Here is a 23,621-nt window from a genome sequence, read left to right as displayed (position 1 = left end):
TCACACCTGAGGGTCTACTTAAAATTAGTCACCTGAGGGTTTTGTTAATCAGCCCTGGGACGGGTTAATTTATTACGCAAACTTCCAGTCGTCTATCGGTCTTCACAGTCGATGAGAACAATCGACACAAGACAGAAGATAATCAAGCATAAGCAACACGAAGCTGTCGAAATGAATCGTGGTGCTAAATAATCCTGATAAGTGAACATCTATTCTCTGCGCAAACATACGATGAATGAAAAGTACTTTTCCATGTGGGTATCACAATAAAGCACCTGTTCGGGGCTGCACAGACCTTCCCTGGATGAAGGCACAGCACATACACTTAACACCCATTGTAACCCAACCCTCGAAAGGAAAATATCAGTTGAGGGAGAACACATCCTCCAGTGTGATGTTGATTTAGTTTCCTCCCGCTCTCTGCATGGGCTGTGTTTTCTCTGCTAATGTTGTGCAAACTGTTTTGTCTTTGCATTGGCTTTGCGTGGTCATCGTCCTCAGCAGTGGGCACACTCACAGGGGAGAGGGAGCCGCATTAATGGGCTCTACTGTGTACAGGCAGCCGGCAGGGAGAAAGGGGCGCGTGTTTTCTTAGGGCCGGGGTGGCAAAGCAAAGCATTCAGCCCATGGTCAGTGTAAAAAGGAGCTTTTTGTTTTTGGGGCGAGTAGAGTCCAAGCATTCCTTAGCATAACACAATGAATGAGCCAGTTTGTCCTATGTAGTTTCTCAAAATATCAAATTGTAGAATTATTTTCGATTCTGTTCTCCAAAAAAAAAAGTTTAATAATAGTATCTCTATATTTTTTCTTTAATATTTTTCCAAACATATTCTGATTTGATATAAACTGTACAGTTTCTTCCCCTCATAATCAAAGGATGATATTTGAGCATGTTTGAAGTCTCAACAACACACTTGTGTCTGATAAAACCCGCCCCTCCTGACAGGCCTGTTCTCCGTTGAACAACAGAATGGGCTCTGTTGTTTTCAGTGGCCCCAGCAGCAGCTGGGAAGTAACAGTGAAGACAGAGCCTGTCTATGATTGGAGGATGGGACAGAGGGGGAAACCCGGCTAAAGTGTGGACAATTCTGTCACACAAATTAGGGGTGGTCTACAGTTTCACCGCCAGACAAAATACTTCTTTCTCATTGGCATTAGAATGGCAAAGATTTTAAATACATGTTGAATCAGGGAATTCAATATTGAACACGGGCATAGTCAAGCCTCAAGGGAATATTTCTCATAAAACACATGAACAGTGGAAAAACACAGCCTTTATACATCGAGTTTTGGAGTATGCGATATTTCCAAACCTTTACAGCCACATTATTTCATAAGCCTCACACACTTAAATCCGTCTATTCCTTTCCCTGCTCTGTTCACATCACATGGATGTAGCCGGCTATCTGAGTAGCCCGTGTCCAATGTTCTTTAGAAACTCACTCGCCCCCCTGCAATGAGGGTCAGAGGCATTTCACTCATTCTCATTTCCATACAGCGAGGATGTATATGCAGGATAATGATGCCACCCCCAAACCCACTTGTGGGTTTGTTTATGTCTGTTCTCTTCTTTCCCGTCATTACATATGCTGTTTGAGGAAGTCCCCATGGATTTGGCAAGTTTACTGAAAAACCTTAATTCTACGGCCAGACCTTGAAAAAAAATATTAATTCTTACTTCCATGTCTGCCCCTGCCCCCACCCGAAAGAGAGTCAATATCCTGCAGAAATACAAGACTCAAAAGATTCTGTATTTTAAAGGTTGTTGTGCAGGCTTGTGTCGCTGTGTGCACATATTGTGTCAGAAGAAGAGATGTTTTTTTTTACTAGATCTAATACTTGACTGTTTGCTTTAAGCCTGTCTGGAATGAAACATCGACAATGTGAGACAGAGAACTGTGGCACTTTAACCAATAAAACCTCATATAAAAAGAATGTTTAACTGTGGACAAAAAAAACAATATTTTGACATGAACTTTAGAGCACAATTTGGCTTTTGTGCATAATTTCAATGTAATTTGTATCAATGCATGATTTTAAATATTCTTGCACATGGACTGAGTTTTCATTTACAAATTTATTTTACATTTTTATTTACTTTTCCATTTTCCATCAGTTTTGAGGTCACGCATTTTCCCCTGCAACATGTGATACCTAAACTGCATTAAATGCAAACTGTGTGCAGAAATCCTGTAAATGCGAGGCAGTGTATTTAAGCGAACAGTAGCCTGCAGTTTTATTTCTTAGTTCCAGCAAAGTCAGGAGGAGCGATGAGATGGGGGAGGGCCAGAGTGGAGGGATTTGGGGTGGGGTGTGCTAGGCGGTTCAGAGAGTTGTACTACCCTGCGTTCAAGCTCCCGTCTTAATATAGACATATTGAAATGGCTGTTTTCCAAGAAGGCTTGTTTTACTGTGTAAGGAATTAGTGGAACAAGAAGTCATCTATTGGTTATTCCCTCTGCATAGCCTGACCTAACTCAAGTGTCTGGATTTGCTGCACTTTATCCTGAACAGCTCTCAGTGTAACACACACAGGCATGACTGATGTGCAGCGTCACACTCCAACCTGAGCAAACAGTGCCTGCTGTCAGAGTCAGTACTGTACACCAACAATTCACAGAAAAAATATCACAGGACTTTTCTTTTTTTTCAGGCGAGCGCTTGTACACTATTGATCGTTGCTTCAGATTTCTGTCTGCTGAATTTTGCAGAGAAGGGTGCGGGACACTCATTTCACATGCAGGAAGGAAGTGATGAGGAAAAGGTCAGAGACTTGACAAGGACAAGGGCCCTTTGTTAGTGACCTGAACCTCTCCAGTCTACTCACCCTCCCGTTCCAGTGCACTCATTTCCAGAGCAGACAAGCAGGAATAATGTGCTTCAGTCCACTGGGTGGTAATATGAAGACCTTCATTGAAAGGCAGAAGTCTGGAGCATCAAAGTCTGGCTCAAATCTATTGATGTATTTGTCTGATTACCATTAGCTACAGACAAATCCAAACACCATCGCACCTCAGATCAATCAATGTGTGAGTCTGCCACGTGTTGCAGCGGTCAGTGTGCTGGGGCACTATAACTGGCAGATAAGTGACCTGTATTAAAGGAGTAATATTTGTTTAAAGAGCTGCTGATTGTTATTTGGGGGAAATCCTGAAGCAACACGAGAGGATTCAGCAGCCTAGAAGCGCCTCCACTGAGTGATTTTCCTCCTGGTTAGGCTCCAGTACAGTGTACACCCAGCGGGCTGTGTACAAAGTGGCGGGTGTTAAACAATATCCTGCTGTCTAGTGTCAGTTTTACTGTGTGTGCTGCTGTTGGGATGGAGCCAGACTTGCCAGTTTCATCGAGATCACTTTCCCTTTAAACAGATCACAAAAGGTGATTTCTACTCGCAGGCGTTTGGAGTGCAGCTCAGTGGAGGGCAGGGGGGGAATGAAGTGTGAACTATCAGTTCTTACAGCAACAGCTGGAGTATATCCTCCCTGGGTGAAATTACAGAGCCTCCTATAGAAAATGTGAAAAAGAAGGTTAGCGAGTGCCGCTGATCTGACAGCTACTAAAGTGTGGAAGTAATTTTATTAAAATGAGATGTCAGTGCAACATGAGTCCTCCGCTAATTACTGATTACTGGTGATTGTGATCTTTTCCTAATGGAAAAAGGCCCCTATTATAATCCAAATGATTGTACAGGATTAAGAACATCATCACCATGAGCTCCTTGAAAATGTTTGGCTAATTGCAGCGTATTGTTTTCTGTTTTTATCATGAAACACATGAAGTGGTTTTACTTTTTATCTTCAAAGCAAATGAGTACAGATTATATCCGAGATAAGCATCTGTGTGTGAGAGGTGTGTTAAAAAGTGTCAAGTAGCAGATAATCAGGATATTAGACACAGGATCTAACAGGTCTTTTTAAGCTTATAACCATGAAACAAGGTGAGAATGAGGTAGGACTTTGTCTTTTTAGCTCCTTTTGTTAAAACTGCCTGAATCTACATGTAAACACAAAAAGACTTGTGGCCTATGTCGAGCAGCAGGCTTGAGGCTCAGTGCATGCAAGTGTAATGGGGTTTAGAGGGAAAGCCGGCAGGGGGTCTACAGGCCTCCTTGGTGCTTTGTAGAGGCTGTAACAGACAGTGAGGAACATGGGTGTTGACAGGGGCCCGAGTGAGAGCTGTAATTCGCTGTACATCTCCATTTGTACTCAGTGTTTTGGAGCTGCCTGCTCATATGTTATAGGTGGACGCTTAAATTGCTCACTTTTTTCACTGGTAACATTTTTAAATAAACCATTTAATCACACAGTCGGTTATAAATAAAAGTGCATCTCACATGTTCAGGACTGTCTGTATGTCAGCAACTAGATGTGCACGTAGAGGTAAATCATTCATGGGTTAATGCAGTATTAGTTACTATCTTGTGTGTTTTAAGTGCTGAAAGAAACAAAAGCAGCAAGCTGTCTTCAAGACCTTGTGTTTTTACACATCAGGCATGAGACTGTCTGATTCGCCCTCTGCAGTCTGACCCTAGGGTGTGCTGCTGTTGTAAAACATTCATTGTTGTAAAACAAGTCATTTCTGGTTTAGCTGGGTTATCAAGCAAATATGTATTTGCTAAAATTGATGATCAACTTAAAAAAAAGGATAAAAAAAACTTTCTCAACAATACACAAAGAGGCTAAATAAAAAATAACCTAAATTTGGCATCAAGAAAGTTGCCAAAATATGCAACTAAAATAGGACAAAGACATGACTGAACTAAATTTTGCAAAAATAACTAAATGAAAAATAAACCTGATTAGCACTTACATGTTATCTATATGGTCCTTGCTGTATAACGGCAAGTTGGTTCTATTTATCAAACACCAGCATCTCCTTGAGAGGGAAACAGATTGCGTGCTGGCCTGCTACAGACTTCATCAGGTCATGTGAATTGATGATACATGTTGCAAGGCGGCTGAGTTCCCCCAGAAACCTCTGTTGGAGCGTGTGCTGGCAGAGACGGGGGCCTCAGCCAAGTCTGTCTGACTGATCACTACAGATGCTCCTCTTCAAGTATTCCGAGTCAGATCCTTAGTGCTGGGTCTTGAGGGACAAACAATAGCACCTGTTCCTCATAAGATAGCCCATTCATGTATCTTTAATGAAGCCTGGGGGCAGATGGTGTGAAATGACATTATCCAGTACTTAGCAGTGCTAAGACAAAGGAAGAGCAGTGCCAGCACAACAATGGCGCTGTATTTACGAGGAGACGGGAGGACGCTGCCCAAGTGCCCCGCTCACATCTGCTCCACTTTATTCTCTGACTCCTCAAGATCATCTTGGCAATAGAAATATCCTGGGCACGCAGCCCACACATAGATGAACTTGAGCAAAAGTGGAAGGCACACTCTGTATGCACTTTTTCTGTCTCTGCTTTTTTGAAATAAACGTAATAATTGTCTTTAATTTACCTCAACAGTCAAATTTCTAACAACACTTTTCTGAAATGTAATAATCTGCTCAGCTGATAATTGACAGCTCAACCATCCTCCACTATTTGTTGCCACCTTGAAGCTCCTCAAAATTTCCCTCACCTTTCTCTGACATTACTCGCCGTAAATTAAACTTTAATGCACGGAGCTCATTACCGCAAATCACAGCAATTCAAACCCAATGCATTTATTTCCCCTTCAACACACATTTACACTCCGTCTTGCCTCAATGAATCTTGTATATTCTGCTCCATATATTAAAATAATAATAGTAATAAAAGCTGATGTCGCTGATAAAATGATATCGTTTTAAATATGTCCAATTACTGATGCCTTTTTGCTGACGTCCATGTATTGTCTTTAATATGTATGCTATATAGTATAATTCTCTTATTCTAATTCTAATTTAGTCACATTTGTATTTAAAGATAATTAAAAAGAATTAAATTATGGAGCTGTCTGAATGATCTTTATATTGTTTCCTCATGTGATGCCGCTTTCTACTGGCTGTTTTTCTGATGTAATTTAAAAAAGTATGATCATGATTATGTTTAAGAGCATCCATCACATTAGAGCAATGCACTTTAAGGTTGCATTCACATTAGACCTGCTCAGATGTTTTAACTTAGGAGAGTGTTTGGAGTCTTCTTTATTTCTGAGCAAAGGAAATGTGGACAGACTGCTGTGAATGATTTACTAATTCATTTAAAAGTCAAGAATGATCATTTCTGGAGACAGAATGTGTCGTGGTTTTGTTTTCTCTGCTAAAATATTTGACAGTCGATAACTTCCTTTGGAAAAAAAAAAAAGACATAACATTTAATTTACTGCTGACGCGTGTTCGTTAATTCATGAACATGTCTGAACTACCATGCAGAACATTTGTAACACACATGCAGGGATGTGGACTTGAGGGAGCCCTTCTCTGTCCCGTGACTGCCACACGTTCAGAAACAGACTCCATCTGGTTTTACAGTCCAAATACACAGACAGAGAGAAGCTGTGTTCCCCAGTGTCCCCCCCGCCTGTCACTGGCCCTGCCTCATGTTGTGACATTAATTATTGTGTTTTTCCATATGTTCCATACATGCAAGGCCAAGATCCATCTTTCATCCATTCAGCCTGGAAACTTGGAACACAAATCCTTATAAAGCAATGTTTTATTTAAGGTCATTTGTCGCAGTCTCCTTGGACATTTATTTTTTCTGCAGTAAAAGCAAATTTTTTACAGAATTACTTCTAGAAGAATTACATACTTTTCTATTCTTCGTATAATGCACTTTCTGCACTTGCACTTCTGGAAAAGCTCAGTAGACATAAAATGTTTCTATTTATTTAGTTTTCAGTTGAGCTCTGCACCTCTGGACAGATCAATAAAGTAGTTTTAAGTAGGTTTAGCGTGCTAGCTGCAAGAGAAACTGCGTGTGACTACTCCGGTAAAGGGTCTACAGGGGGACTGGCGCAGGCTGAAAAAAGGAGATCATAGCAGACCTCAGCCAGAACATGGGGGGGAGTCGCTGCTCAGAGCAGGTTGATTTCATGCCCCAATGCAGCGGCAGTAATTGCACCCAGACCCGTTTTATTGCAAGTTGATTTTAAGGGGGGATGAATGGAGAAACATTCTGTAAAGTGTTTATTTTGGGGGATGACCTTTATTAACCCATTTTCCAGGCAGGTTCCCCTGAGGTGGCCTGGCTCGGTGCGAGATTAACTCTCGCAGGCCCGTGATAGTGGCGCTGCTCCCCATCATAGAGTTTCAGGAAGCCAAGAATGACAGTGAGATTGAAACTTGCAACATGTGTAGAAAAACCCCCACACACCACTTTTGAGACATAAGCTACTCACCCACCCTCGACACACACATGCAGGGAGTTTGTGTGGATATCTGCAGCAGGCCAGTCAGCAACAGGCTGGATGGTGAAGGTTAATATGTGAGTGGAGCAGACAGCCAGAGAATGACATTAAAATGAAATACAGCAAGTGGCAACGACTATTCAACTGCTTGCTATTTTTCCTCCGCTGAAAACAGACGTAGTAAATTACTGGATTGTCTTCAGGCTTTTATCATCTAAATAAATGATCACCCAGGATTGTGTGCGTAGTTGATCTTTCCTTGAGGTGAGTGTGTTAGTGTGTGTGTGCGTGTCTCTGTGCGTGTACATGCCGATCAGTCTTCGTCTCTGCACCTGTGTAATACATTCAACAATCCCCTTGCTGACATGTTGTATCTGCTGCAACAGAAGCCACACAGACCTGCCCAGCCTCTCCGCTCTCTGTCCTACACGTCGCTTCCTCTAACCGATCCTGGAACAATGTGTGTATGTGGGGCTCTTTGAAGTACCGAGGTAAAATTGTGGTTTGGATTAAGAGCAGGCGTAGCTCGGCAAGGTATTGTGTGAGCACACGAGGGCCGTCACTGCCGCAGAGCCCCCTGTCAGCACGCGTTAGGAAGAGCTGTGATCTGGCCTCCCCCCTGAGTGGGCTGTGTGTGTCTGTGAGCCATGCCTATGCTTAGGCCTCTCTCTGATCTCTGCTTCCTATCTGTTCAGCAGGTCCAGGGTCACATGCCTCCGCTCATGATCCCCATTTTTCCACACGACCAACGCACTCTGGCAGCAGCCGCCGCCGCCCAGCAAGGCTTTCTCTTCCCCCCGGGATTGTCTTACAAGCCAGGTATGCTTGCAACTAAAGTCCTCATTTTGTCCTTCTTCTCTCTCTGTTTGCTACATCTTCTATTAATTATGATGACTTTATACATTTGATAAATAATAACAAACAAATGCTTGATTCACATGTGAGGCCATTGACATGATCTGCCCTGTCTGAACTTGCACTTGGGACCAAATGCCTGGGAATGTTCTAGTCCAAGTGGAACAATAGATATGGGCCAAGAAGCAGAGGAATGTAAACAAGTCTTCAACATGAAATTATCTGTCAGTAGTTTGCTGGCTGTAATCTCTTAGTATCCACTGTTAGAGATCCAATAACACAGGGGATAAACCCTGCATGAAAAGTCCTCCTATTGTTAGTAACTCCCATTTTACAATTTCAAACAGTTATGCCTTTTGACAGAACAATTAAGTAATTAACAGACAATTGTGATTTGTAGGTAGATTTGAGGTTTTTGGATGAGATGAGGAACAGGTTTTCATTACTTGTACCAGCATGTCTCTTTCTCTTCCTTTGTTTTTCAAATTGAGCATAGACAAGATCCACAGCTTTAGAAATAAAAATTAGGTAAAAAGAAGTGTTGTAACATGTTGACTGATGCCCTGCCAAAACAGTAACCTCATACACCCTCATATGATTGTGAAAGTTAAAGATGTGCTTCCATATACTACTGTAAAAAATTGTGTAAAGCAATTATAGAGTCTCTTCATATTGGATTTTATTCAAATTCAAAAAGAACTTCAAGGCATTTCCCTGTTTCCTCTGACACATGTAAATAAAAGGACACTGTTGTTGATCACTGTCAAAAAGAAAAGGATTTCTGAGTCAGACAGAAAAAGGAAAAGTCCACTCATCTGATCAAAACAGAACCAGAACAATGAAGAGGACAGGAAAAAAGAAAAGAAACACTGGGAAGTCAGCAGGTTTGCAGCAGAACATTAGAAAGGTGTGGTAGTGCAGTTAATGAATTAACTATAAAACCACAGGATGAAAAAGAAAGTCAGCTATTTTGGAACTATGGAGCCATGACAGCTTAAACAAAGTGCCTGAGGGCGAGTCTTTTACCAGTGTGCTTTCTGCAATAGATTTGACAAGGAAAATGTTTTAGTTCAAATAACATGAGCTATTATGGAATCATGGTGAGGGGTCGCCATGTGTATGGTTCCTGCATTATTCATGAGTTCATGAAGAAAAAAGCAAAGGGGGTCTGAAAATGACTCTTGCAGTCAGGAGAGGTATTTTCAAAACATCTATTATTTCCCCCGATCCAACACAATATACACAATATTTCTGGAGAGTACAATGTTATCACCACCACCTGCAGGGTATACAGGATGCTGCCGTGTCCTTTCTCCATGAAGTGAGTGGCCAAGCATTCACTTCCAAGACTAAGGCACACTAATCTGATGTTATCATTATGAGACAGCCTCCAGGGACCACTGCTTATGACCTCCAGTCCTGTGGTGCTCACGTTGGCAACAGAGTCATTCTAGCACCATAGTGGTAAGTCATCACCCAATCCACTGGCTGTGCTCAATGGCCTGGTCTTGCATGGTAGACAAGCACAGTTATAGAGGCACCGACTCATCTTTTAAACAAATAGATACAAGTCGGACTTCCTACTCTGTTCGCACTGTTTACACAGACATTCAGTCTGATGTGTCTCTAATGGACCCACAGATTGACCTCATAGCCTTTAGCTTCCTCTGCCAGTCTCCCTCATAAGCACCCTGCTGACAATTGAAAGTGTCTGCGTGCTATTTTTATCTTAAATCTCTGATTTTTTATCACTTTATATGTTACTTTCAAACGGATTCGATACCGTGGCGTTTTGAGCACATGGTTTACTTCTTAATGTGCAGTAGAGTCTGGCTCAGGATGCAATGTTTGTCCGAACCGGAGAAAATTAACGCGGCCCGACAGGCACTCTGTTTTTGTATATCTGCCCCTGACCCAAACCCAATGTTTTCTCTGATTACAAGCTCGTTCAGTGTGAGAAATCCAGTAGATAGGGCAGGTTGGGTATCCACCTCTAATATAGTGACTTAAATAAATCAACTTACACATCTAAATAATTCTACCTGTTCATTTGTGTCTTCTGTAAACATTCTTGGTAAATTAATGACACTTAAAAAGCACTGTAAAGACAAGTGTGATCTAGTCATATAATTGTTCACCATCATTTGGTCTGGCCTAAGAAAGGTTTCAGTTTCATTAGTCAACCTATTTTATAGCATAGTATGAGCAGGGAAATATAGCCTGTTGTGACCATGGTGTCACCTGAACTATCCCCCTCCTCCTTTAACATTGAGAGTCCAGGCTCCGGGCATGGGACTAGCCATGTCAAGTAAAGAAAAACAAAGTAAAACACAGTTTTAAGCATAATTCTCTTTCACCACTGACGTTAAACTGGCACAGTTCCCATTCTGCTGGAGCCTCAACACAGACTGTGCATCCAAGACCTTGGAGCCTGAGACCCCCAAGCTGTGGAGGGGCTCTCACTTAGCACATGACCCCCCCTCAGGTTTCACATGACATCTGAAGACATCCAGCCATTTATTATTCCCAAATCCGACGTCACAGACAGCACGGAGCGAGAGAAAGAAAGAAAGCGATACCAAAATAAGAGGAGGTGTAGAAATAACCACAGTGCACAGCCACACATCCAACCCAGCACTATTTGAAACCACTTCTGCTGTGTGATTTTATTTGCTACTAAATGGGGATTGAATTTCCATGGCCTGTATCACATTGTGCTGTGCTGTACAAGATTGCAAAGTGAGGCGAGCAGGCGAGGGCAAAGTGAAAGAGAAGGTATATACATTTACCTTGTCTGTGGCTTAATGGGTCCATATGTTTGTGAGGAGAAGTGACAGGCAGAAGTGGGGTCTGAGCGAAGGCCAACTACCCCTCCCCGCTCCCACTGTGTTCCCCCACCTCCCCCTCCTCCAGACACATGAACACTGTGCTGCCCCGTCTCACTGGGGCTGTTCTGTCTGTCTCAACACACCAGGCTGATGTATAAAAGCATCTGTACCCCCGTGGATATCACTCATACTGCAGCCGTTTTTATATCGCTGTCTGACAAACGTGCTGATGGCAGGCGAACAGTAGTGAGTAGTAATGAATAGTGCTGCTATTTGGAGACCAATTCTTCCTCGCTTGATCACAGTGACATGTGAGATAAGAATGTGTGGGTCTTTTTTTTTTGCTCATGTTATTGTGACTGCACACTTGTTCTAACCAGTTCACACACAAGTGTTTTCACTCTGCTGCCAAAGCTATCACTCAGACCCAAACAATGTAGTGCTGAACAATGGCCAGACAAGTCTACAGCTGTATGAGCTGCCTGATAGAACATGCTGGTCCTTTTACATAATCGCTAATTGAGTACCAGGGAGATATTTAACATTTATTCTGAACACGCATGAACACACGCACACAAACATCTTAAAAGAACTCCTTACTTGTTAAAATATTTAGGAGCTATTGCTGTCATGGTATTTTCCAGGAGTAGTGTGCAGGTGGAGAAGGGAGAGAATGGTGTGGAACGTTCCTTAGTAATCCTGCTCCAGTCAAACCAGATTAGCCTTTTGTTAATGCAGATGTTTGGGCTTGAAGCCGAGGGCTCGCTGCAATGTGCCACATCGCTGTGGCAAAGTAGCGGAGGGCCCAGGATCTGTGTTGGCACTTGCCTGGCTGCAGTGGGCTGGCTCATTGTCTGAACCTGTACGCATTGTTGTCTATCTCTCCTCTCTGACAGGTGATAACTACCCGGTGCAGTTCATTCCATCCACAATGGCAGCTGCAGCAGCGTCAGGACTCAGCCCCCTCCAGCTTCAGGTATGTACAGTACGATGACAAAGAATGCTAGGGACGCCCGCCAAGCCCAGGGCAGAAAGAACGGCTAAGCAGCTGTACGCCAAGTAATGAGCTGCACACTAAATAATCCTGGAGGCCCCCAGCTCACACGTGCTTATCATCTTACATATGTAATTTATCCCGTTTTATAGAGGATTTATCCCCACTAGCACTGCCCAGCAGAGGAGGAAGGGAGATAATGGTTATTAGAGGGAATGAGAATCACTTTGGTTGTCTTAATCGCCTGCCGGTGAATATATCAGAAGACAATTGACTAAGCAAGCAAAAAATCTCCTTCTTAACTGCTTAACTGAAGCATTTCTTTTATCACTGTGAGGATAACAAATGAGAAGAAACAATAGATGTTTGCAGTGAAAGCAGACTCCTGGTATGTTACACAAAGTGAAGCTGAGGAAGGCTTTTGAGCAACAGAAATGTTGGGACAGGCTCCAAGCCCTACAGGCTTTTCTAACAGCATTTAAAAGAGCTGAACTCAGGTCAGAGCTTAACCTGAAGACATCATGTTTAATGTAGATAATTATCTGCGTTGCATGGTTCATTACTATTTGAAATACTATTGGTACCACAGCTCTCTCAGCTGTGCCTGATCTTGTTGATAATGATTCTTTCAACTATTTACTGACTGTATGCCATGAACATACACAGACACATAAGCAGCAATAGGAGTTAAAGAGTTATTTTCAATTTATCGGACAGATTTCCAGTGGATAAAAAGTCATTAGAATAGAATATAAGACTGACGCTGCATAGGTGAATATATTTCCAGAGTTTATATGTGTAACTTAGTTTGTGTATCATAACAAAGTCCATTGGGAAGGAGTGGTTGTTCAGATGCTGAGTGTATTTATAGTGCTGTATGAGGTCACATGAGACATATATCTGAAGGTTGGGGTGAGAAGGGGAGACAGGTCTAGAGTCATTAATTCTGATTATGTATCTAACCCTGGGAATGGGCAAAAACAGTGCCTCCAAGACCATGACTTGGCCGACCTTTAGAAAACACAGTAAACAAAAAAGAGGTGCATTTTCCATTAATTGAAGTCTGTCAGCCTGTCACATATTCTGCCTGCTGGCTGCTATTTACCCTGCATAGAGACTCCCCTTAAAACAGCAAGGCAAGTCAAACATGCCCTTTTCTACATAGCTGGGATCAACAAACCGTGCGACTGCAACCACTTCCTCTACAAAGCACAGAGAGACTGCCGTGATTAAAAACATCATATCAGCCCAGACAGAATTAAGTTACAGTTGTATCCTGCCTTTTAAAGCTATAACAGCAGCAGCACTCTTTGTCCTATTCAAAATTAAAGTTTTGCAGTGTACTTCAGTGTGGGTGCGAGTTTGAGTGAGTGGACTCGTGAAAAGAATCTCCTCAACAATGTAAAAATCACAGCGTGATAAGAAAAGGGGTTATTTGATTTGAGGTGAAACTAAGTAAAGGGACACTTCATCTGATAAGTAGTGCAGTGAAGTAAGTATGGCTGCCCTCGACAGCAGTGAAAGACATTTACAGTTTTCTATTCAAACTACACTGGTTAGTTTCTTTGGTTTAATTTCAATAACTAAAAAATATATATATATGGTGCAAAATAAGCTGTCCCTGCCAATATTCACCAACCATATCATATTATTCATTGCATCAACAAGCACACAATTGCTTTAACTGTGCTAAACTTTTCTATTTCTACCTCCTCCCATTCTTCATCTTCTTCACATAACACATACAGAGAGATACAAAATCACATGCACATACCCCCCCATTAAAATATCTCATCCTGTCAGCTGCATTGAAAGGTATAATTTCCACCAATAGATTGTGCAATATATGAACCTTAAAAATGATCTTATTGGAAGAATTAATTCCCACAATGCTGCAGAGGTAATGTGATCAGCCATCCAGTCAGAGAGGCCAGCCGCTCCGTCAGTCTTAATGTTGGCTGTGCAGCCTCTTCACAATCTCCTCTGTCATAACAGTCTGGTATCCCCCCCCATCCCCTGCGTTAAGGAGAAGAAAACCCAACAAGGTAACAAAGGCTTAAAGCTGATGGATGTAAATGAATCTTCTAGGGAGCGTTTGAGTGTAGGAGACTGTAATTTGCTTGTCAATACAGGATGGTAGCATCACTCTGGCGGCTGGCAGACTGCAAGTGGCTGTCACCAGGCGTTGCTGTACCACAGGGCAATTTCACTCAATGTTTTCCTGACAGATTGGCTCTCGTTCTCAACTCACAGGAGAGGAAGGCGGGTAAACTATCCCTGCGCGACATGCCCCTCTTCATTAGTGCCCACACAGAGCCAGGATGAGCCCAGGACCAGCAGGAAACAATGGCTCCATCCCCGCCTGTCCTTCTCTGATTACAACTGACACCTCTCATCTAACAGAGGAAATTGTGCTCAGATTGTATCCCAATTTGTCTGGACACCTACTATATTCAATTGAGTGGAGGGACAAGGATGGGATTTCCCTAATTCCACAAAAGAATTTTCTATTTATTTAAGAGCACTTAACTTGCTGTTTGTACACTATACATTGCATCAGTCGCCAAGTGAAAAACAATCTACCTAATGCCAACATCAACTTGATATATATCACCTATCGCCTTTTTACATAACTCTTGAGAGGGTCCTGCTTTTCAATTGAAAGCAGGACTTAGAAAGCATTATTAGATAAAACAGAACATCTGGGATCTCTGTATGCAGGATCATGCACTAGATAAAAAGAAATTCTCTGCTTTCACTCAGTCAAAGCTTCATTTTCTATCTCTTGCTGTTTCTGTCTTAATTTTCTAGTTTTTCCACCTTGAACCTTCTCTACATGTCCTAGTTTGTATTTCTCTCTCTCTGCTTTTCTTTCCTCATTCCATCCATGCATTTCGCTCGCTCTTTTTAACCCCAAGTGTCCCAAGTCCATCGCATCCTCAAGCCGCTCGAGTTCAGGCCTAACGTGTAATGCGGTTATCTTCTGCCACATTTGCTATAGCCTCTCAAGGCCCGCTATGAGCCTTGGCCTAGCCTCAGCTCTTGCTCCCTTTGTATAGATGAAAAGCAGCCCACACGCTCAGCAACAACTTGGACCAGATCTCAAGCAGACATACATATCTGAAGGAGTTCTCAGAGACATAAACAACTGGAGTGATAAGAAAAGAGTGTTGTCAGGGACAAACAGGAAGAAAGTGGGAGATATATATTATCTTTTGTTTGGATGTAAAGGTCTGTGTAGTATAGATGAGAAGAGATGGCTTCTAATTAACAAGTGCAACACTTTGACTTTGAAAGAGAAAGAGAGAGAAAGAGAAAGAGGAGGAGGAGGGGAGGAAAGAGAGAACGGACATACTGTAGCGAGCAGCTGTTTCTGTGTTTATGAGCAGAGGCGCTTGGTCTTTGAAGGTAACCCAGAGCAGTGCAGCAATGCTAGCTGTGTGTGGAAGGCTGGCTAATAGGACGGCTAGGTGAGCAGCTGGATGGAGGCAGTGGTGAACAGAGGGACAGATGGACAGATAGAGTGGATAATGCAGTGAGCAACACTGAATGAGAAGGCTGGCGCTGGGGCCCCTGGGCCTGGAGAAATCCACACACACACACACACTTGCACAAGACGGGCTGTGTTTGTGTGTGTGCCAGAGAGAAACTGATAGAGAATATGTATATACTGTAGATGTGAGATAGAGAGATAGAGAAAGGCAAGAGGAGGGAGGGGGGATAAGAGCAGAGCAGGTTGGGTGCCAGCAGATGAAACAGATGTTGGGCCATACTGGAAAGCATCGGCACAGTGCACCAGGACGCTTTCCTCCACTCCTGACATCTGGGCCTAGCCTGGGTCAGCCTGCCTGGTCGCCATGGGCAATGAGCCTGTACAAGCCTTGTGGCAAACGGCGCTGGCGCTGTGCTGCCTTTTAAATGGTGTGGTGCACTGAAGCACAGTTAATGCCCTCATATCCAGCCCAGTGCTCAGCACCCAGGCCAGACAGAGGTGAATGAGACATTGACAGACAGATGAACTGACGCAAAACAAAGAGATGAGTGTGCAATTAAGAGAGTGTCAGTTTGAAAATACTTAGCTCAACCCAGAGGAGGAATAATTGGTATTAGTAATTGTTTGGTTGTTAGAAAAATACTTTTTTGTCTTCATTTGTATATTTTTGCATGCTGCAGTTATAAAAGTGCAATGTGCTGTAATTGCTGGCAGTAACAAATGAGACAAATAGCTCAGAAACATTTAATTTATCTTTATTCTGTAAGGCATATACCCCAGTGTTTGCAGAAACAAAACAAAAATCATAGATGATAATTGTATGTTGTTCTTATAATTGATTATATTGTATATCAAGACATAACATCAGCTTTGTTGTTTTACAAAACAAAGAAAAGCTGCCCATCTTGAAAATATATTAGACCTGTGAGATGTCTAACATCATCAGCAGAGTGTGTCATATCAGTTTAATGTCGCAGGCAAAAACGTGAACCTCCCTGTTTAACCTCTGCTGCCTCCAGAGGGCATGTTTTTAATTACCAGAGGCTAACAGGCTGACCTTGGCTGTGCTGCTCACTTTAAATCCATGCTTGCCGAGATCTGCTCCACTCTACTGGGAAACAGGGAACGATGGGGTCAGAAGAAAAACCTTAGATTTTCTCATTTAAGTTTGGTATTTCTATATCAAAATAAGATGCTGTTTTCAGAAAAAAGACAAATCCTTGCAAAATCACTAAAGAAAAAAGTAAGACATGCTGTATTTCAATACTAGTTGTGAATACACACCGTGTAATAATAACAAATTGCACTAAGTTGCCTCTGCCTTCATGCTGCGAAAACACATAGACAGTTTTTTCAGATTTCTTTTAACACCCACATTGCAAACTCATTAGCTATAATTTTATTTTGCTGTTTTCTGCCATTATTCAAGCTGTGCCTGTGCCTTTTCATGAACTTTCATGAACACAACTATTGTATGTTTCCTCGAAGATGTTTCCCTTTGTTGCAAAAAGCAAAACAGTTTTAAGAGTGTATAAGAAAGGAAAGAGAAAATGGAAACAGAAGGGTTCAAAGCTCCGCTCAGGCTTTCACCTACTCCTCCAATACCCCAGAGTTGGAGCATTGACTTTCAGCTTGACCCTCATTACCATGAACCTTTTGCTGCCCCCACCTGGCAAGTAGATATGAAGAAGGGGCTGTTAGATGTGAGGGAGTCAACTGAGACCAGGAGGTAGCAAACAGATGTCTTCTGCTTAGGGACACCAGCCAAGGGAGGACTTATCATCCTTCAGCCTCTGACACCACAATGCCTGTTACCACTGACAACTCTCTGTTATGTTTTTATCTTCATGACATGATGGGAGTCAACCAATTTTATAATTTGCTATGAGCATATTGTCTTTGATGTGTACAAAGCCACACCATAAAGCTGGAGCAAAAACATCTCAACCCCACAGACTAAACTCTGACATATTTCATATTTGTCCTTGAGCAGTGTCTGGTGGTTTTAACGGACCTTTCATCCATCTTTCCCTCTGATTATATTTATTGTTCTTTAGCTCCTGGAGTCAGACTGTTCCTGGTTAACGATTGCTTCTCACCCCATGGCACTGACCTGCTAATCAGTGCTGAAAAGGGGGTATCCTGACTGCGTCTAATTTGAGGCAAACTCTAATTATGCTCTTTTTCCGGGACAATAAAGTTCTTCCCACTCAAGGTCAGGGGCATGCCCATGCAACAAGCCTGTTAGCAAACATCTGTCCAACAGACTCAGCTTCCACTGTTCTACTAAGACTGTGTGGCCTGGAATGACGGGCAGTGAATGGAGTATTCTCTCTCTCTCCTTCTCTGACATTAACCAAGTTGAGCTCAGATGAGGAGAAAATAAAGTTGGGTCCGCTCCTGTGTCCATTCCTGTCGTAGACAAAAGGCTGTTTGTGAAGGAGGTGGGGGCAGTGCTATCGTTGTGGGAACATAATCAGTCTGTCATTTCCGTTGCCCATGTGCTGTTGTTATCCCCAGGTCCCCTGAAAGAATGGACCTTTTGTACTGCCGCTTATATGGCAGTGATAAAGTTTCTTACAGGAGCACATGTGTGTTTATATCTGGAGATATGTGCATGGACATAAAGTGCTTTGTCTGGCATCTATACCACTGAAGGTGAGGCCACCGGGGCCGGGTAGCTTTTTTTTTCATCCACACAAATGCAGGCTGTATGTGGCTAGTCCAACCAGGAAATGAGAAAGGGTTGCTGATTGGCCAGAGGACGAGAAGTTAGATTATCCCTGACAGCACCGTCTGAGTGAATAGCACAACAATCCGTGGGGTTTACCTAGTCTGATGAAAGCAGGCCAGTGGGGGAGTTAAGGGGTGCTATGTCTCTTATGAAGTGAGGTCTAAAGCTACATTGAGTAACACTCTTTTCAGACACTTTTTATAACAGCCCTTATTTGACAGACCCCTTCCATTTACAGCAGGTGACAAAAAACTATTTCATCACTTACCTGGCCAATCAATGCAGACCTGAGGTGGAAAGAAGACTCAGCGAAGTGGGAGTGCTGGGCTCTGTGGCAAAGAAATAACAACCACAAAAATAATAATTAAATCAAATCAGTCTTGTTTTATTTGTTTCAAGATTTGATGAAGTTAAAAAAATACACACATAACTTAATGTGATGTAATTCATCCTTTATCCAGGAAAAGGGATGAATTACAGATCCAAAAGTAGTATGGAGCTCACCAGAGTTTTTAAAATACTTCAAAACCCTCATATTTAACCACTTTTTGTACTATATGCCACATTATCAGCCCAGAGTAAAAAAAATTTAATCAAGCTTTTAGAGCTCAACCCTGTTAAAGGCTTTGCTTATTGAGGGCTTAGCCAGTATTTAAAACACCCACTTGTGTGGTAATGTTACCAACAGTCGGACATCTCAGTGATTTAACGCCAAGGAAAATAATGGTGATTACATCACTGTTCTTTGTGCAGGTTCCTAAGCCTTAATAATGCTGGTGTTTAAAGTATTCTGTGATGGCCATCCAACTGAGGTTGGGTTTCTAACCGTGTGGAATAGGACTGTCTCACGTGGCAGCGTGGAGACAAATCACAGACTAGAAACTTCAATGGGAAGCTGTGTAGATCTAGAGAAATGAGAGATCTTTGCAAACACACTTGCATCCAGTCGGCAAACTTTTCTCTGTGATGAGTGGAAAATAGGGGCTCCAAGTATTTTGAATGAAAGCCATCTCTGTGTGGTTTTTAAGACTGCTGTCTCTCTCTGGGTTCAGTCTTTGAAATACAGTTAAGACCTTTGATGGAGGTTCTCTGCCAGCCTTATGGAAAGAGAGGAAAGACGTAGACGAAGAGAGAGGGGGGGGGATGAAGGGAGACACAGAAGCAAGAGTTCTAGGGAGAGGAAAAGACAGAATATGAAACTCTGAATGTTTGCTGGATTTGGATGTTAACGCCTTTGCGGGTTTCTGCACCTCCCTACAGCAACTGTATGCGGCCCAGCTTGCCAGCATGCAGGTCTCTCCTGGAGCCAAGATGCCTCCGCTCCCCCAGCCCCTCAATGCGAGTGGGCCCATTTCTCCCTCCTCTCTGAAGAATGACAAGAGTTCCTCCAGCCCCATCACTCAAGTCAAGGTAGAACCCTCAATTCCTTCAACCCGCCAGTCCAGTGCTTGAGTGGTACTTGACCTAGCCTATAGCCTAGTCGGTGCTGTAAGAATAAACTAGTGTCTACGCTGTTCGCTGCTTCACTCGGTGCTTGCAGCCGACCAGTGCTGAGCCCAACCTCTAACAGGCCATCAATCTGCAGTGCTTTAACAAGGCCCTCTCTCTTACCCAGAACTCTGTGGACATTGTTGCTATGGCTATGGCTGCTCCAAGCCAGTAATTTGTGGAACACATGGTTTCTAATTTTTCCTCACAATGAAAAGTGGTTTTTTTTTTCATCTGTTTTTGTATCTTAAATGGAATCAAACAATTACTACAGTGTGATTCAAATGCTGACAAAAGTGAAGTAAGAATTAGGATTGATGACTTTTTGATTTGATTTCTTTTCTGCTTTGTAAACAAACCAAAGGCAGGATGTGTGTTTTCTGCTGCTGTATGGCATGACTCCACTAGACCTCCATGCAGAGGAAAGGACGCATATACATCATCCCCACTCACTAAGGCCATAATCAGAAACATGCACCCAATTGGAGCAGTTTAGTTTAATAATATTACAATGGAGAAAGACCATAAATCATCTCCTTGAAATGGTAGCAAGACACTCCAGACACACACGCACACACACAACCGCACACACACACAACCACACACACACAACCACACACACACTCCTTCAGGTCTCAAACCTCTGGTGATTTACACTGAAAGATTGCCCTCAAACTCACTCAACACTTATTCCATCATTTGAGTACAATTCTTCCTTTGTCGATAAAGAACCAAATGCCTGAATGAGTTTTTGCAAATTCGTTGATGACGATTAGGTCGATATTAATGCAGTACCAGTTCTTGGCAAATAGTCAAAATATAGCCAAACATCACAAAATGAAGGGATTTCAATGAAGTGAATCAAATATAAATAGAATGCAAACATACTCTGGCATCCTCCCATATGTGTCCACAGTCCAGTGGAATCAGCTTGCCTTTAGTTTTGTTTGTCTGCTTTCAGCATCACTGCATGACAAACTGTTATTGGCACAGCAATAACAAGGCCTTGGGGCAGTCTATGCTTGAGCCATATGTTTGGACAAGGAGACACTTGGGCTTTGAAAAATACTGTTAACGGCAGCATGAGCCCTAATCTGATTTAAAAAGAGCTGTATACACACATGATGTTCTGGGCAAAGTGACATTTTCTCCTCTGGGATGTAAATGTAGGAGTTGTTTTTATTCAAAATCAACCAGCATTTAAAAAGAAAATGAACAACAAGTTTATTTTACATATTGATTTTGGTGTTTTGCATCATCTTGCAATATATTTGTATTTAAGGTAATTAAAACTGTAATAATGCACTGGATATTTATTTCATTAAATTAGAATTAAATAGTCCATATTTAATAGAAATTTCAATTACTAATTTCAGTATTTTTTACATTATTACAAATTTAAAACTTTATTTTAAACCTTTGCCTACATTTGACTCAGTTTGCCTCTTAGGGGCTTAACAATCTGTACACATCTGTCCTTAACCCTCGAAAAATCAACAGGGGAAATAACAGTGTTGAGTCAAATTACTTTTGTTTTGGGTGCATTTATCCTACTTTTAAGAGTTTTATTTGCATGTATACAGATAGATAATAATAGATGGCACCTTGGAGAACAGTGCTCTTCATCTCACATCAGTGATGGCTCTAAGAGGCTGGTTGCAGCCATCACATAATTTTTTTTTCAGGAATAGCCATATCAAAGCATATGATAAGACCAAGTATGCACAAATGAGGAATGGATTAGAAAACAAGTTAATGAAGTAGATAATGTAAGTCGACATCTGATGAATGGAACAGCTGTCTTTGATCACTGGCACCGCCGTTATCTGGTCATTATTTATTCTTCGAGCTAGAGTGCAGACAGAGAGCAGAGAGGAGGAGAGGGAGAACAGATGAAGATGTACAGAGAGACAGAATCTGCTTTAATTAGTGTGAACAAAGGCGCTGGGCAACTGTGAGGGAACATCGCAGTGGCACCGCTCCTGAGGAAGGATGTATGAGGAGAGGATAAAGATAAAGAAAAAGAAGGACAGTGAGGAGGTGCGGGTCAGGATAGGTAGGGATCCTATAATTAACCAGGAGCAGAGGAGAACTGTGCTGTCTGGGATTCCGGAGCTCTTCCAAAAGGGGAAGGGGAGGGAGGCCACCTATTCACATCTGTCTTTTCTCATACTCGTATCTTTGCTGCCGTAGGAGGAAGGAACACAGCCGCTCAACTTGTCTGCTCGGCCAAAGACGACAGAACTGGTGAAATCCCCCTCATCCCCGACACAAAACCTGTTCTCTGGCAGCAAAAACAGCGCCAACAGTTTCATGGGCAAGGGAGGCATCACCAACCCACTCGGCGGAGGCCTGGGACGGGGCTCATCTCTGGGTAAGACCTCAGAGTGCCTCCTCTACGCAAACACACACCACACACACACAGATCTGCTCAGTTCAAACACACAATTACAGTACACACTCACAGCTGGGAAAACCACTTTGCAAGGTCTCAGTCCTGTTTTTTCATTTTAGAAATAAATGCCACTCTCAAGATGTTGTGTGAAGTCGTTTTTTTATAGCGAGCTAATTTTGATGTCCAAACTCTAATGTGTGTGTTTGTGTGTGTAGATATTCTGTCCAGCCTAAACTCTACTGCGCTGTTCGGGGACCAGGACACGGTGATGAAGGCCATCCAGGAGGCTCGGAAAATGAGGGAGCAGATCCAGAGGGAACAGCTGCAACATCACCAGCAGGGCATGGAGGCGAAGCTGTCCGCCCTCAGTTCAGTGGGCCTCAACAACTGCAGAGTCGACAAGGTTAGGACTCCTATCATATAGCTCTTTCATTCCCGATTCTAGCCCGTTCCATTGCAAGCGTTTTCCGTAATGCAAAAGACAAGCAGCTGACCACCAGGAGTGCTCAGCTCTCCCTGCAACTACTGAAACTATTAAAGAAAGTGGAACATGGTGATTTAACACAGCAGTCATTCTTTAAGACTAATATTTTTCTTTAATCCTTGTCCAGGGTGGTCATATTGATACGAGCTGGCATAGTTCAGTGTGTACGTATCTGTTTAATTAGTATGAATATGTTTGTGTGTGCGTGTTTAGAAGGCCTGGCGTTGTTGATGTTGGTGTGAGGGCCGTGACAGGCCATGGCAGTGCCCGGTGCGGGTTAAGAAGACTCTGAAGTCTCTGCCCAATTAAAGCAGACTTGCAGCCCTCTTCGTCCCCTGACACGGGATGGGGCTGCTTTGTACCAGGAGCACACACTCCCAGGGATTCCCTTTAAAAATATCTTCAATCGATGAGTCAATCAAGGAGAGAAAAAAGCTGTCCTCCTCTCTTCAGCTTGATGCCATGTTGCCAGTTGGCTGTGAGGAGCAGGCAGGAACTGGGAGCGATGCTCATTAATATTTCAGCACCTTACACTTTCAACCAACAGCCTCAACTAGGTCAATGTATATGTAAAAAAGTCAATGAATATCTATTTTGACTTCCCCCTAATTTGGTGTTTGGAAGAGATCACTGTCTATGCAGGTGGCAATCAACTATGCTCTCACTGAAGTGAAGCACATAAATTAGTGGGGCCCACAGAGAGGACAGAGATGGAGCCTCCCCCTGCACTTAGCCCTTACTAACCAGCACAGAAATAATCTTTACAATAATTACATGTCACATATTGCTTGAATTGAAACAAGCCACATCACCAAACACAAAACTCAATTTAAGTTATTCTCCTCTTGTTTTTTCATCTTTACATGTTCACTGAAAACTTTACAATAAGTGTTTGAACGTAGAATCTTCAATCTAACTCATGGAACCTGTGCTGCTGCCTCCCAACTAAGGTGTATGTGTGGCTGCAAAAATCTATTTACAACAGGAAACATGCCTACGGCTACATTGTTCTTCGAGGTAGA

At 42.6% G+C, this 23,621-nt stretch overlaps 1 protein-coding gene and 1 long non-coding RNA gene across 17 annotated transcripts in view; one reads left to right on the top strand and one right to left on the bottom strand.

Annotated features, from left to right (window-relative positions):
* LOC109636801 (uncharacterized) overlaps positions 1-23,621 on the bottom strand; it is a 174,204-nt gene that overhangs the window by 27,178 nt on the left and 123,405 nt on the right. For 2 of the 3 annotated variants that reach the window (XR_011240984.1, XR_011240987.1), the window contains exon 3: positions 18,501-18,561. This is a non-coding gene — a long non-coding RNA (uncharacterized lncRNA). Of the gene's footprint in view, positions 1-16,237; positions 16,607-18,500; positions 18,562-23,621 lie in introns of those variants that run through there. The other variant, XR_011240985.1, reaches the window with a different exon arrangement.
* sox6 (SRY-box transcription factor 6) overlaps positions 1-23,621 on the top strand; it is a 133,843-nt gene that overhangs the window by 86,512 nt on the left and 23,710 nt on the right. For 12 of the 14 annotated variants that reach the window (XM_069524421.1, XM_069524436.1, XM_069524416.1 and 9 more), the window contains 5 exons: positions 8,024-8,147; positions 11,908-11,987; positions 19,493-19,642; positions 21,914-22,094; positions 22,331-22,518. In XM_069524421.1, coding sequence (XP_069380522.1) covers positions 8,024-8,147; positions 11,908-11,987; positions 19,493-19,642; positions 21,914-22,094; positions 22,331-22,518 — 723 coding nt within the window. The remainder of the gene's footprint in view (positions 1-8,023; positions 8,148-11,907; positions 11,988-19,492; positions 19,643-21,913; positions 22,095-22,330; positions 22,519-23,621) is intronic. The other 2 variants (XM_020098621.2, XM_020098618.2) reach the window with 1 other exon arrangement.

The sequence above is a fragment of the Paralichthys olivaceus genome, chromosome 1 (genome assembly GCF_024713975.1).
Source record: "Paralichthys olivaceus isolate ysfri-2021 chromosome 1, ASM2471397v2, whole genome shotgun sequence".
Classification (NCBI taxonomy): Eukaryota; Metazoa; Chordata; class Actinopteri; order Pleuronectiformes; family Paralichthyidae; genus Paralichthys; species Paralichthys olivaceus.
This window is presented reverse-complemented; position numbering and strand designations above follow the sequence as displayed.